Raw genomic sequence first — 15,081 nt, forward strand, 5'->3', positions numbered from 1 at the left:
ATCCAATGTTCTGGCGAGGACAACAAAATGGTGAGAAATCACAGGAATTTAACCTTTGACCTCACCCTTCTAATATACTGTTTCTGTAATACAGGTTTACAGCTCTTAGAAAACATTTCAACTTCTTCACAAGCAAATTCTCTTTCCTACACAAAGCTGGTTATATTCAAATGTTTTCTAGTTGCAATGTTTAAAGATAGAAGCTTACTGGTTCTTACCTCAGCCCCTGGTGCATGTGACAAGTCTCTTCACAGGCATAGCTGCTGCCTAAGCAGCCTCAGAGACTGGGTCAGCAGCCATTTTGAGACAGCTGCAGTCTCAGTTGCACACAAGTGTAATTAAGATGGCTGCAGCGTGCACTCAAGAACTCACACAGTGAAAACTCAGCCATGTATCAAAGAAAGCCCCTCCCACTTTGTCAGCCTGTAGGAAACTGAACACAAACAGCTAATGCATATACTGCAACAAACAATGCAGCTACTTAGCACACAGAAAAAGAAAACAGAAGGCAACAAGCCAGTTTTGCAACAAAATGCCTGTGAATCCGGTCTTGCAACAGTTTGGGCACATTCCGATCCAAACAACTTGAAATCCATGCCACATATTAGCAGTAACAGAGATAGAGCCAGATCACACGGAGCAAACACTAGGGAATTCGCCTGAAAGAAAGCCTCCATTTCAGTCCAGAAAAAAAGGGGAAGAAAAGTCAAACCCCTCAAACCCAGCTCAAGACCCTTCTTTTTTTTCTCTCTTGCTTTTTCTTCTTTACCTTTAATATAATACATCCATCAAAAGAAGAGTGTCAAATTTGTTTAATCTTATATTCGCTTGATCAAGTTAATTTTAATTTTAAAAGCTAATTAAAAATTTACCCACAGAATCTAAGCTTCAGAAGTGCTCAATCCAGCAGAATGGTTAGAGTTTACAACCACATTTTTCAATTTTAACAATAGTGTCTTAAAACTAAGGTGGCAACAAAGGTTACTTTAGTAATTTCTCATAAAATCAAACATTTCTTCTCTTTGTAGTCCAAGTGTCACAAATACGTTCTCAGGTGACAGAACTCATCATTTTAATAGTAGGGAAAAGTCCATGAAGAATGTAGACTCTCTGGGAAGGACAAAGAGAGGACACAAGGGCACCAGCCAGTCTGGAAGAGGGACTTGGCCAACTCTGAGAGCAGAGCAGCAGCAGAACAGGCGGAAGGAAGGCAGGAAGGAAGGCAGGAAGGAAGGCAGGAAGGCAGGAAGGCAGGCAGGCAGGCAGGCAGGAAGGAAGGAAGGAAGGAAGGAAGGAAGGAAGGAAGGAAGGAAGGAAGGAAAGCAGGAAGGAAGGCAGGAAGGCAGGAAGGAAGGAAGGAAAGCAGGAAGGAAGGCAGGAAGGAAGGCAGGAAGGCAGGCAGGCAGGAAGGCAGGAAGGCAGGAAGGAAGGCAGGAAGGCAGGAAGGCAGGAAGGAAGGAAGAAAGGGAGGGAGGGAGGGAGGGAGGGAGGGAGGGAGGAAGGAAGGAAGGAAGGAAGGAAGGAAGGAAAGCAGGAAGGAAGGCAGGAAGGCAGGAAGGCAGGAAGGAAGGCAGGAAGGAAGGCAGGAAGGAAGGCAGGAAGGAAGGCAGGAAGGAAGGCAGGAAGGCAGGCATACAAAGGACCTCTTCTGCTTCCGTCCCCATCAGCCATGGAGTCAGCTTCTGACATTCTTTGGATACAGTCCTCAAGTTAGTTTCCTGTGCTGTCTGTCTGTCTGTCTAAATGGTGGTGTGCATTACAACCTTTAAGGGTAGAAGAGAGGTGGCAGAAATACAACTAGAAGACAACTGGCCTCATGAGATGATAAATCATGAGGTTCATTATCTCAGTCTATTTCTCGGTAGATTTGAAATATTCCATAAAATTCTTCTAATTACGCAGCCTTGAAAGAAGTCTTTATTCAATTTCCCATAAGATGGACTGGATAATATCTTTGAAAACTGCCTTAAGTGCAGAAAACAAGAGAAACATTACACATGATCCAAGCGATATCAAATTACAGCCTGGGGCTCAAGCTTGGGCCTTCAGTATGCTAAGGAAGTACTCCACACCACTGAAATACACCACCAACCCTTGCTTGGTAGTTTCTGAGACAGTGTCCCACTGTGTAACCAAAACACTGTATTCCCTGTATGCTCAAGCTGCCCTCAGACTTGCAATCCTCCTGCATCTACCCCTGGAATGCTAGGATTATAGGTGTTTGTGCCACCATACCTGGCCAAGCCATAAGAGCTCTTAGGCTATTGTGGCTGAGGGTGGCTTCATCTATTCAGTTAAAGCAAGATGTTAGTAAACTGAAATGTTTGGAATAGACATGATTACTGTAAAACTGGGATGTAAATCTAGTGGGGTCAGGCATTACAAATAACCAAAATATAGCTATCTGGTAAATTTTAGATGCTTTCTCAATTGTTACTCTGCTCCTAGTGGCAGGTTTTACCACCAATCTGTGATAACTAAAACAGACTCAGAGATTAAATAACAGCTAAAAATTAATAAAAGCTGAATGAAATGTAACCCAGACTACACTCAGCTTCAATGTGAAGAGCTTCACCCAACCCTTTTAGACACTGGGTCTCTTGGTCGGATAAAAACAGGAAAGGAAAATGAAGGCTGTCACAGTAACTGGTGTCACTGTCTACATCTTTCATTACCTGTCTCCAAAAACCAGCCTCGTTCACCAGATAAATTCTAGTCTGGATTCACGTTTATGTTTGCTTGAGACAGAGTCCCACTCTTTAGGCCTACATTAGCCTTAAATTTACATCGTTCCTCCTGCCTCAGCCTTCCAAAGTCCTGGAATAAGAGGCATGAGCCAGAACACCCACATTCATTAACTATCACTCACAGTCCTCTCCTTAAGCCCTTTCTCCTTACTATGTCCATCATCTAAACATGCAACAACTGCTCTCAAGATCTGCGATTCCTATCTTTGCTGCTGCATTCACCACACTTCAATACTTCTCTCTTCATAGATCATGTAAGATTAGAAGCTGCATCTGCTCGTCTCCCATTTTGTTTAACAGTATAAAACTATCTCAACAGACAGTAAGTTGTGATTCTCATTATTTTGTTTCTGACACAAAAATCTCAGGAAAGTGTACATTTTCTGGTAGGGTCTCTTTTCTTCCTAATTTTCTCCTACAAGACTGCAGTTCAGAGTCCAATGTAGTAAAGATGCCTTTTGTAGAGTACAGTCCAGGTTTTAGGGGTTTGACAGGGACTGCATGGTGTCTGCTGCTCGCACACAATAGCTGAGCTCTGAAACAGCTAAAGGAGGAGATTGTTTGCTTTGCTTTCAACCTTATTATTATTATTATTATTATTATTATTATTATTATTACATGCGCGCGCGCGCACACACACACACACACACACACGCGCACACACACACACACGAACACACATGCACACTGCTCAGGCAGCAGAGGACAACTTGCAGGAGTTGGTTCTCTCCTTCCACAGTGAATTTCAGGGACAGAACTCAGGTCAGGCTTGTGCAGCACCCTGAGCCATCTTCCAGGCTGGTTTTGTTTCTTTTTTCTTTCTTTTTTTTGGTTTTTTTTTTTTTTTTTTTTTTTTTTGGTTTTTCGAGACAGGGTTTCTCTGTGTAGCTTTGCGCCTTTCCTGGATCTCGCTCTGTAGACCAGGCTGGCCTCAAACTCACAAAGATCCGCCTGCCTCTGCCTCCCGAGTGCTGGGATTAAAGGTGTGCGCCACCACCGCCTGGCTGGTTTTGATCCTTAATTAGAATATAATGTAACAGATTTCATTATAACATTTTCACATATAACTTAATTATTTGTTTTAAAATTCTGTTAATATTTCTAAGTCCAACACAGCTATAACTTAATGTCATAAATTATCTTTTAGGAAATTTTAGATGAGATCATTTATAAGAAGCCCCATCATTTATTTGAAAAAAAAAAATAAATGATTTGGAAAAAACATTTCAACATTAGGTAAACAGTTCTATGACAATCTCACATTTAATCTATGAGAAACTAGCATGCTTTGGCACATTCTTCGCAATCATCATTACAATGGTGCAGCCATGTCCTACCCTTCCAGGATGTCTCAGAATGCCAGTCTAATGCATTTGTAAATGATAAAGTCATGTCGAAATGTCAGAGTCTAGACATCCCTGAGATGTGTTACACTCGCCACCTTTTATGTCCAGAGAATATAATCATTTGCCAAGAATTACAAAAGTAGGAATGAGGGAGGGAATTAAAAGAATTCACTGAGTCAACTATTGTATGTTTTTGTTTGCCACATTAGTGGAATAACAATGCATGTGTAAATTATTGAAAACTACTTAAAGTCTTACTGTGTTTGGTAGACTGTTCCATTTACTTAGTTACACACACTACACAAATCACTGGTAATGTCCTATCTTGGGGGGGGGGGGGGAACATAAAAGGGCACTAAGGTACAAACTAGATCTTCACTAGCTTTTCTGGATTCTACCTCAAAAAATGTAACTTTTTCTTTTCTCTGTTTTACTTCTTAGATTACTGACCAATTCCTAAACCTGCTTGCCCTTTTCTGAACACCCTGCCCCTCCCTTGCAACAATTACAGAACTCCACAGCCCAATGTGCTTGCTTTCTGGAACTGCAACTCCAAAGGCATGCATCTCCCTTCCCCCTCATCTTCTTGGGGGCAGCTGGGGGGGGGGTTGGCCACCAAGCTTGACAACCTGTGTTTAAACCCTGGGACCCACATAGTAGAAGGTGAGAATCAATTCCCTCAAGTATTTCTATGACCTCCACATGCAAAGAAATGCATGATCCACCCTACACAACAGAATAAACTTGTAATTAAAAAAAAATTAAGATACAAACTGAAAACACCTCACTTCTCCACATCTCATTTGATGCCCTTATCAAACACAGTCCAGGGAACAGGAGCTTTCCATAAGCCTAGCAAAGGTCTGAAAATAAGATTCCCCAATTAAAATGATAGTTCAAGGGTCAGTGATGTAGTTTTGTAAGAGGGCTTGTGTAGCTTTTACAAGGTGTTGGATTCCAACCCCAACAACAACAGAAGTTTAAATCTATCTAAATTTAGATATTTCAATTGACGTTTATCTACCACATCATACTATGCAGTAAGCCCAGAAAAAGAAACCCAACTAAGCCTTTAACATGGAAAACAGAAAGCAAAAGCCAAAAATACTGAGCAAATCATTATGCATCAAGAAGAAAACTTCAAAACCTATTATTGTATGGAGGGAAAAGTTGCACTTTTAAGACCAGAACAGAATAGTACAGGCAGGAAATGAAAAAGAAGTTAATATAAGAAATAAAAAATTCAATAAAACTATCTAATGAAATTGAAGAAAAGTGCTTCAGCAGAAGACAATTTATAGAAAAAAAATGGAGTTAGAATATATATGTAAATTATTGATACAAAATTATTATCTATACAAGAAAAACTATAAAAAAAATTCAAAATGAAAGAGCAGAATGGCAGAAGATCTCACCAATGAAATTATCATTTAACAAAGTGCTCCAGGATATGGTTCACCAGTGAGTACCTGCTTCCTGTGTACAATCTTTCATTGCAAAACAAAGGAAAATGACTTCAGATTAGAGTTCTATACCCAGCCAAACTATCAATCAAACATTAAAATACTGAATGATATTTTTATGATATAAATTATCTTTAAAAAACAAAAACATCTCACATATCCTGTCTAAAAAGGAAATAGTACATAATAGTTTCCTCCTCCTCAGAGACAAAGTCAATCCAAATAATGGCTTATGGAAAACAAGGGTCCTACAAGAAAAGGAAGCCTCCATCATAGTGAACAGAAACGTTAAGATTACAGCTGCATACAAGAGAAGCCAAAGAGGCAGGTGCGGGGGTGGGGCAGCCTGGGAAAGTCACCAGTCAGCAGTCCTATGGCGGGAACCACAGCCCGGGAACCTCCCAAGCCTTCCTCCATTAACTGATGGAAGCAGATGCAGCAAAGCATCCACAGCCAAGCACAAGGCTGAGCTCTGGGAGTCCAGTTGAAGAGAAGGAAGAGAGATTATATGAGCAAGGGGGGGGGGGGGGTCAAGATCATGATGAGGAAATCTACAGAGACAACTGAACCAAGTTTGTGGGAACTCACAAACTTCAGACCGACAGCTGTGGAGCCTGCATGGGACCAGACTAGGCCCCTGGGCATATGGGAGACAGCTGTGTAGCTTTGTCTGTTTGAGGGGCCCCTGGCAGTGGGATCAGGATTTATCCCTGGTGCATGAGCTGGCTTTTTGGAGCCCATTCCCTATGGTGGGATGCCTTGCTCAGCCTTGGGGGGGGGGGGGTTGGTCCTGCCTCAACTGAATGTACCAGGCTTGGCCGACTACCCATGGGAGGTCTTATCCTTTTGGAGGGGATGAGGGTGTGGGGTGGGGGGATGAGAGGAGGATCTGTGGTTGGTATATAAAATGAATTAAAATTTTCTTAAAAAAAAAAAAGAGAGAAAAGTCAAAGAGAGTCATTGTGACATAAAGGAGTTATTACCCTCATGAATCAACATCTGTATCTAGGAATTAGATCAGGACTTTTCATGGCAGTATTAATACAAAGCAGACAACTTTGTTAAAGCAGTATTTAATATTGATAAATTTATTCAGAAAGTCCTTACAGATAAGCTAAATTATCAGAGACATTTTAAGAGTAGCTCTGTAGAAAAAATACTGCTCAAAGTGATTAAACACTGCATAAGGTATGATTCTTTGTTTTTTTTTTTAAATTATATTTATTTATTTAGGATGGGGGCAGAAGCTACAGGTTGTGTGTGGAGGTCAGAGGGCAACCTACTCAATTCTTTCCTTCCACTTCATGAGTCCCAGGAATTGAACTCAGGTGATGATGCTTGGCAGCAACCAGCTTTACCCACTGGGCTACATCCCAGACCATGTCTTACTTTTTGTAAATCAGTGTGTATACTTCAGTAAGAGGCTTACACTGATCACACAGTGGTGAACAGTTACCTTCAATGATAATGTGCTTTCTGGACAGCAAGAGAGCTCAGCAGTGGGACTTGCCACAAAGCCAAGACCTGAGTTCAATCCCCAGAATTCAAAATGAAAGGAGAGAGAGAACCTTCTGGAAAGTTGTCCTGACTTCCACATGCTCCGCGCACACGCACACACGCACGCACACTTTTTTAATTTTTAAAGACTCTACTTTCCTATGTGTAACCATAACCGCACTCAAGTGTGACATTTAAAAACAGACCTCACGTTTAGTATGAGAGCGAACAAGGAAAATCTATCAAGTGGAGCGATGACCCCTCAGAAGAAACCAATTTACTATCTCTTCTGCAAAGTCATACATTCTGAGCTTCAATAAAACAAAGAACGCACAAATTCCTAACAATCCACATGATTCTCAATCATGTATTTATCAAAAGCTGATAAAGTCTAACACTCCATAAAGTATCTGGCCAGAAGTGGATATCTCATTAGAACTAAGTAAATTACTAAGTGTGCGACACAGTAGCACATGCCTATAATCCCAGCATGTGGGAGATAAAGGTGGGGGGATCAGGAGTTCAAGATCACCCTCCTCCATATAATGTGGGTCAGCTTAACCTATATGAGAACTCATTTCAAATCATCAAAAAGTAAAAAGAATCAGAAAATTCAGTAAACACACAATAGTTAAATCTATTGGTTAGTTAAATCTTATGGTCGGGGCCTGCTTAGAAGTGTGGATATGAAAGAAACAGGATTATTTTCTTTTGCCTCAAGAATCACTCTCCAGCCTGGTATGGTAGCTCTGAGCATGGAAGGCTGAGGCAGGAAGGCTGCTGTGAGTTAGTCAGTCTGGGCTCCAGTATGAGCACCTGCTACAAAAACAAACTAACCTGCACTCAGCTTCAGCTCAGTCTCCCAAGAACCAAAACCGGAAGGAAGTGAGTTACCAAGCTAAACCTGCCTTAGTTTTGGTTGAGCATGCCCAGCAAGTCCAGAACTGGGAGGAAAAGGTGAGTGGAGGAGAAAAGGCAAGCTTTGCGCCCTGAGCTTTTGTAAACAGTGGAAGAGATGGGGTAATCCTGCATGGATTCAGTCCCTAAAATACATTACTCCATCTCTAACTTTGGTAATGACAACTAGATGCTGTTGAAATAAATGTGAGCATCTCTACAAATAAGATTACTATTGGAAAAAAATCTGCTTGTCCAACATGAAGAGGTTCACTGTAAATCTAGTGACCTTAATAATCATGTGGTTTATTTAGTTTTTATCAGTCCAAAAACCAGATTCCCACACACAAATTTGCAAATAATTTTTCTAAATGTTTAGATTTGTTATTAGAGTATATTATCAAATAATTTTTTTCTAAGTTACTTTTCAAATATATTTAAATTCTAACTGTAGTGTCATTATTGTCCATAAAGACTTTTAAAATTTTATTACGTGTGTCTATGATGTGTGTGGAGTGACCACATGCCACAGCACACATATATAGGTCAGATAACAACTTGAAGTCAGTTAACTCTGTCCAACTTTAAGTGGAATAATACACAACTAATACACAAATAATTAATTGCATCCTTGCATCTTGTCTCCAATCTTTATATGTATTTTTTTCTTTTTTCTCCAGAGTTGTATTTTAGGGTCTTAGGTGAGCAAAGGTGGTGAAAATGAAGCATGAGGGTGATGAACTTGTAGCCAGCTAGACTTGTAGCCAGCTTGACCTTATCTCAAGAAAATAAACAAAGCCCGCCCTTTAACCCCAGCCCTCAGGAGGCAGGAAGACTGGTTCTCTGAGAATTTAAAGCTAACCTGGGCTACACCTGACAAGTTCCAGGCCAGCCAGGGCTACACAGTAAGATTGTCTCAAAAACAAAACAACAACAAAACAAAAACAGAAAGAAAAACAATAAACAAGAGATTAGCGGATGCAGCTCAACTGGCAGAGAGAGTGCTTGCCTCACCACAAGAAGCCCTGTGTTTACCCCAGCTCCAGGACACCATGGCACAGGCCTGTGACACCAGCACTTGGAAGGTTTTGGAAGGAGAGAGGGCAGGGCGAGGGGAAAGAAAGGAAAAAGGAAGGGAGGAGAAATGAACAGAAGAAAATAAAGCAGGGGAGAAAGGGAAAAAATCAAAGAATGAAATGATAAATGTTTGTTTCTAACACTTCCACGTGACTCCCCTGACGAGAAGGCAACCTTTGTGTCCCTGCTGCTCCTCACACACCCTTCTCCCGAGCACCTGTCCCAGGGTCCTAAGGAAACAACGCTACAGTCCACCAGAAAGCACAAGTTCTCATCCAAGGTCGGAAGTAACATAAAAAAAGCAACATACCTAAATTCTTCTAAGTAAATTTCCTTGAAAAAGACCCAAAAGCAGACAGGATTAAATGCCTAACAAAATTATCTTAATGCTTAATATCTGTTTCCTAGGTTCATTTTCACAAAGCCAGGAAAATTTTACTATGAGTTCTCTTGATTTCTTTTCTTCTTTTCATGCTTCCACATATTCAATAAAATAATATCTGGGCAATAACCAGACTTTCAATATTAAAAACATAAAAAGTAAAATGTCACTATTATTTAAGTACTAATATATGAGCCAGCACTTGGGAGACAAAGACAGGAGATCTCTGTGAATTTGAGTCCAAACAACATAAAGGAATTTATTGAATGAATGTTATACAAAGTAGGGAGTGTATAACAATTTAATGAATGAATGTTATACACAGTAGGGAAAACATAACAATTTGATGCTACCAAGAAAAGTAAAATTGTGTTTATATTTATTATGGGTGAAGGTTTGTTCCATCCTGGCCAAACACTGAGCTACATAACTTTTCAAATTTCCACCAATCAAAATAATAATAATAATAATAATGATTTCAGGTAAAATCCTTTCTTTTGAAACCTACTTTTGAGCCTCTGACTTCCAACTGGCTTACTTTCTTATCAACATGTCCAAAACCACAGAAACTTAGCCTTATGCCCTCTCGTAATCCATCCCTCTGACTATCACCACCCAGAAAACACTAAAATGAAATCTTATTGAAAGATCATAAGGACCATAAGTTTTCCCAACCTTTCCTAAAAACAGTCCATTTTAGGAGTCTAGAAGCATATGCTATTCATGATTTTTACGACTATGATTTAAAATTTCCTCAAATAAACTTACTGTATATAATTCTAGATTTAGAGTATTACTGTTTTAATTTAACCAAAAGAATCTAATGTTCATCTACAAAACCACACATTGGCTAACACAACTGTGAAAACACGTTGTGGGTATTGCAATTAAATAGTATATAGCATTATTGAATATATTCATATAGTATTTTATATAGCATCTGGCTATATAGTGTCTGGCCCTACAATGCCTTGCCAACTATGAGGACCTTTGTTCTAGCCCCAGTACCCACATAAGAACGTTGAATATAGTTGTAATCCCACTACTGCAAAGTCTGTGACCATACACACACACACACACACACACACACACAATTTTAAAATTAAAAATCAATGAAAAGAGAGCTGGAGAAATGAAGGACCTGAGTTCAAATCCCAGAGCCCACGGAAAAGCAGACATGACAGTACATGTATCTGTAATCCCAGAGCTCTCACGAGAAGAGACAGAAGGGTGCCCTGACACTCACAGCTCACCTAGCCTGGTGTACACAATGCAAAGCAATTAAGATTTCCTGCCCCAAGCAAAGTAGGTAACAAGGACAGGCACCTGAGCCTGTCCTCTAATCCTCCTCCCTCACAGACACCAAGGCAGGAGTATACTCACACTCACATGAACAAAGACACAAGTATATGCACGCACATCATACCCAAAAATATTATTTTTAAATCATCATAAAGTTCTAGAAGAAAATGAAATAGATAAATTCATCTCGCAACAGGTAATACTTTGTCTGCAAAGAAGCTCTGGAATAAATCATATATTAAAGAGCAATGCTGCCAGGCATAATGATGCAGGCCTTTAATTTTTTTTTAACTAGCACTCAGGGAGGAAGAGGCAAGTGGATCCCTGTGAGTTCCAGGACAGTCTGATCAACATAGTGAGTTCCAGGACAGCCTGCGGCAGGCTGCACAGTGAGACCCTTACTTAAACAAACCAACAAATAAATAAATAAGGCACTGTATTTCACTAAATAGAAACAAACAAAAAACTCATGACATAAAGCCAAAAGCATCTTCAAAGGTTAAAAAAATAAGGAAAAACAGGCATAATAAGTTGCCATAGCTGTTGCTGACCAGCAGAAATGACATCAACATCCATAATGAACACGCACACACCTGAAAATATTCCCGTTCATTTCACAGAAAAAAAATCAACTTCACCACTTCAAGTTAGTAAATACCATATATTCAACCCATCTAATTGGTGGCAGTATGAGAAATCTTCTGGAAAAACAAAACAAAACAAAAAATTGGTCTATTTTGTAAATTACTATGCTGTCAAAGCCCTTAAAAATAGTAATATTTGTGTTTGTTTTGTTTTGTTTTTCGAGACAGGGTTTCTCTGTGTATTCGTGGCTGTCCTGGAACTCACTTTGTAGACCAGGCTGGCCTCAACTCAGAGATCCAACTGCCTCGGCCTTCTGAGTGCTGGATTAAAGGTGTGCGCCACCACCGCCTGGCCTAGAAACACCACTTTCAAATAACTGCTCTTATAGATGATGACCTTGTGTGGAACGTTCACCATAACACAATTTCTAATAGAAAAATAAGCAACAGCTAACCAGCACCAGGAACCAGCCCTAGGGGACTCAGGCAGGACCATCACAGGCCCAAGGCCAGCCTAAGCTGTGTCTGAGAAGCTGAGGGAGAAGAAAAAGAACAGAGTAACAAAATGATTGGGGGTGCTGAAGAGAAGCTTAGTAAACTATCCACAACTTGTTAAATACAAATAATTTCTAGACTTTTGAAAACATTTGAGCCAGACACAATAGAGTGCTTTTAATCCCAGCAGAACCAGGTAGAGCTGAGATTTTAGAGGCCAGCCTAGTATATACAGCAAAGTCTAGTCTGGCCTGGGCTACATAAGGAGACTTTCTCTCCCTAAATGAATAAATAAATAAATTATATCTGATAATTGAGATTTTCATAACACAGTATTATGTAATTATTTTTAAAATATATTTTATAATACTAAAATGGGAAGATATTCATAATATAACACAAAGTTAAAAGAGCAGGAACTGTGCTGGGGGCAGGGGGGGGTGTAGCTCAACATTAAGAGTAGCTGAGGCCCTGGGTTTGATCCACAGCACCACCAAAAGGGAAAAAAAAATAAATTAAAAATTAACTGATAAGTATTTATAAGCTGATACACCAGGGCAAAAGTGAAGTCACAAAAGTCACCAGAACAGTTCAGAGGGCTTATTCCTAACAATTGACTAAATACTTTCTAAATCTTCTATAATGTGCAAGTTTAAAATATTTAAACATACTTAGCACAAATTCAAATAATTTTTAAAAAGTAAAATTTTAATTTTATAACTTAATCATTCCAGTCTGTTTCTTCTAAACTATATACTTAAAATTTATAAAACTACAATGATTTTTAAATAACTCCAGTAATCACTCATACTTCGAAGAAACTAGTTCTTATCCATTAGGTAAACATTGTACACATAAACATCTGCAGGGCATAGGTCAAAGCTTTCTTCCAACACCACCCAACTAAAATTTCAGAATTCACCTATTTCTGACAAAACACTAAAGAACAAACCATTGACATTCAGACAATCCATTAATTTTAGTAAATTTAAAATCACATTTACCTTCTAAGAAATATGATAGCACTGTCCCCTCAATATTGAAATTTTGTATAATATTTTTCTAGTACTTCTTATGATCTCCAATATTAACCCAAGACACAACCATCTGTGTATTCAAACAAAAATAATTTATATATATAAGCCAAAATAATAGGAGTACAAATACGGGGTGAGGGGGGCCACCGCAGAAGCATGAAAGTCTCAGGAATGTAAAACCGCCTTCATCCAGTGTACAAGACAACAGAGGTTGTCAACAGAGGTTCCCAAACCACATCAGACCCAGTTTAGATCTGTTGGGGGGACACTCTTCACTATCCCTCCATTCTTTGCCATGTCACATCATTTCAAAGAACAGAAAACAAACAAAAAAACCAGTCATCCAAAAGTGCTCCTTTCAATTATTCCTAAGAGTATATAAGAGTATAACCTTATTTCTAAGAGTATATTTCAGGTAACAAAGATATCCCAAAATCAACCAATATTCTATGCAATCGCACTTCTTCATTTGACAACACACTGGTTCAAACGAGTTACATAATCAACGAAGAAAGCAACTGTATATATGAATGACAGATGAAGTTTATGAAGCCATTTACAAGTTTTTAGACTAGTAAGAAACAAGTGGCAGAATAAGAAAACCATACTAAATCCTATGTGTCTTGACCCAATTGTGCCATATAAAGTTTAAATTTAGTGGCATTAGTATTTTAAAGAAATCAGTAGCAAACCACAGTTATTTTAAGAAACTAAAACCAGAACATATACAGCTAAAAAAATTTAAACAAGTGTACATCATACACACATACTACAGTGCACATATTTCTTTTTAAAATTCAAAATTTTTCAATTGATTCACTTCAATTCATAAAGGCCTCAATGTAATTTGGAGTATTTTGAAGAATTCTTCATCACAAAAAGGTATCAGGTATAATAACTTCTATGTCATCATAAAATGATGAGAAAACAAGTTCATTAGTTTTTTTTTTTTTTAGCAATTATCTAACTGAAGAAATAATAGAATTAAAAACATGCAAGATTGAAGTGCTTTAACAAACTGTTCAATATTAAAACTTCATTGATTTGGAATATTTCTAAAAATATTTCTTTAAAAAAAAAGACCTGAGGATATTGAGATTTCAACTTAACTTGAACATTCTTTTCTTGTTCTTCTCCCAAACTAACATTTCAAAGAATAAAATCGTTTCTATTTTGTAAGCACTGCACATCCAAAAGCGAACTGGTAAAAACAGGGTTAAAAGTTATTTACAAAAGTGCAGTGAAGTACATGCACTTCCCCTGAGAACACCACTAGGTGCCGATCTTATCTCCCTAAACAGCACATGAATCCAGAAATACCTAACTAAACGCGAAATTATAATCGAGAACCACAAGAGGCAATTTGTACACAAAATGAAGTCTGCAGCCTGGAGAGAATCAGAGAATTAAAGGCTTTTAAGGTCGGTTAAGTGTAAGACATGAGAGGAACGTTTTCCTCGGAAAATGTGAGAAAACAAGGGTATCGAGATGAAACCCCCTCGAGAATGAGAAAAATTAAATCTAGAACCCAAATGGCGTCCAACAAGAACATTAGATCTTGAAAATGAATATTGCGCTTGCGCAGCCACCGCCCGGCCAGCTGCTCAACTGCAGCTAGAGCCCGACCCCAAACGATCACGTGCTCCCATGCAGCGCCCGCCCGCAGCTTCGCAACCGCGCAGGCGCAAACTCAACTCCCGCAGCCGCCATAATGCGGTCTTGACTCCTCCGAAATACAATAGTCATTTCGCCGACTGTAGTTACAACAGCCCCTGACAGTCGCATATACCTTCAGGGGCGGGAGGTGAGGGGCAGGGACCCGAGTTCCTTCCTACACAGCCGTCCCGCGCAGCCGTCCCGGACGCGGCCGTCTCAGCCGTGCGCTCCACTCCGCCGCCTCCGCAGATTCAAAAACAAACCCGCTTCTCCCCTGCACGCGCCGGGGCCGTTATGCAAATAGGTGGGGGCGGAGCTCCGCGAGCGCACTGGGTACTCCGCCCACTCTGCCATCGGCCAATGGACGCGCGCGGTGCCTATTCGCCATGCAAATCTCCTGGTTTTTTATTTGAATGAGGGACTTTGGCCACGCCTCCTGCCTTGAAAATGAGAACCAAGTGTGCGGTGGTGGCGCTGCCGGCTTTTCTATCGCTTCCGGAGGTAATTTTTTTTTTTTTCGGTTGGCTCCCCCCCACACACACACCTCCGAGGTATTTTTTTGCGTGGAGATTTCTCAGTGAGCACCCTCCGTGAAACT

General features: G+C 39.8%; 1 protein-coding gene across 2 annotated transcripts in view; it reads right to left on the minus strand.

The window, feature by feature from the left end:
- LOC114695021 (activating transcription factor 7 interacting protein) overlaps positions 1-14,733 on the minus strand; it is an 88,829-nt gene extending 74,096 nt beyond the window's left edge. The window contains exon 1 of one of the 2 annotated variants that reach the window (XM_028872163.2): positions 14,617-14,733. Coding sequence is in view for 1 of the 2 variants with exons in the window: in XM_028872161.2 (XP_028727994.1) it covers positions 219-235 (17 nt within the window). In the remaining variant the exon portion in view is untranslated. Of the gene's footprint in view, positions 1-218; positions 1,010-14,616 lie in introns of those variants that run through there. The other variant, XM_028872161.2, reaches the window with a different exon arrangement.
- Positions 14,734-15,081: the final 348 nt, after the last annotated feature.

Source organism: Peromyscus leucopus, chromosome 3 (genome assembly GCF_004664715.2).
Source record: "Peromyscus leucopus breed LL Stock chromosome 3, UCI_PerLeu_2.1, whole genome shotgun sequence".
NCBI classification, from domain to species: domain Eukaryota; kingdom Metazoa; phylum Chordata; class Mammalia; order Rodentia; family Cricetidae; genus Peromyscus; species Peromyscus leucopus.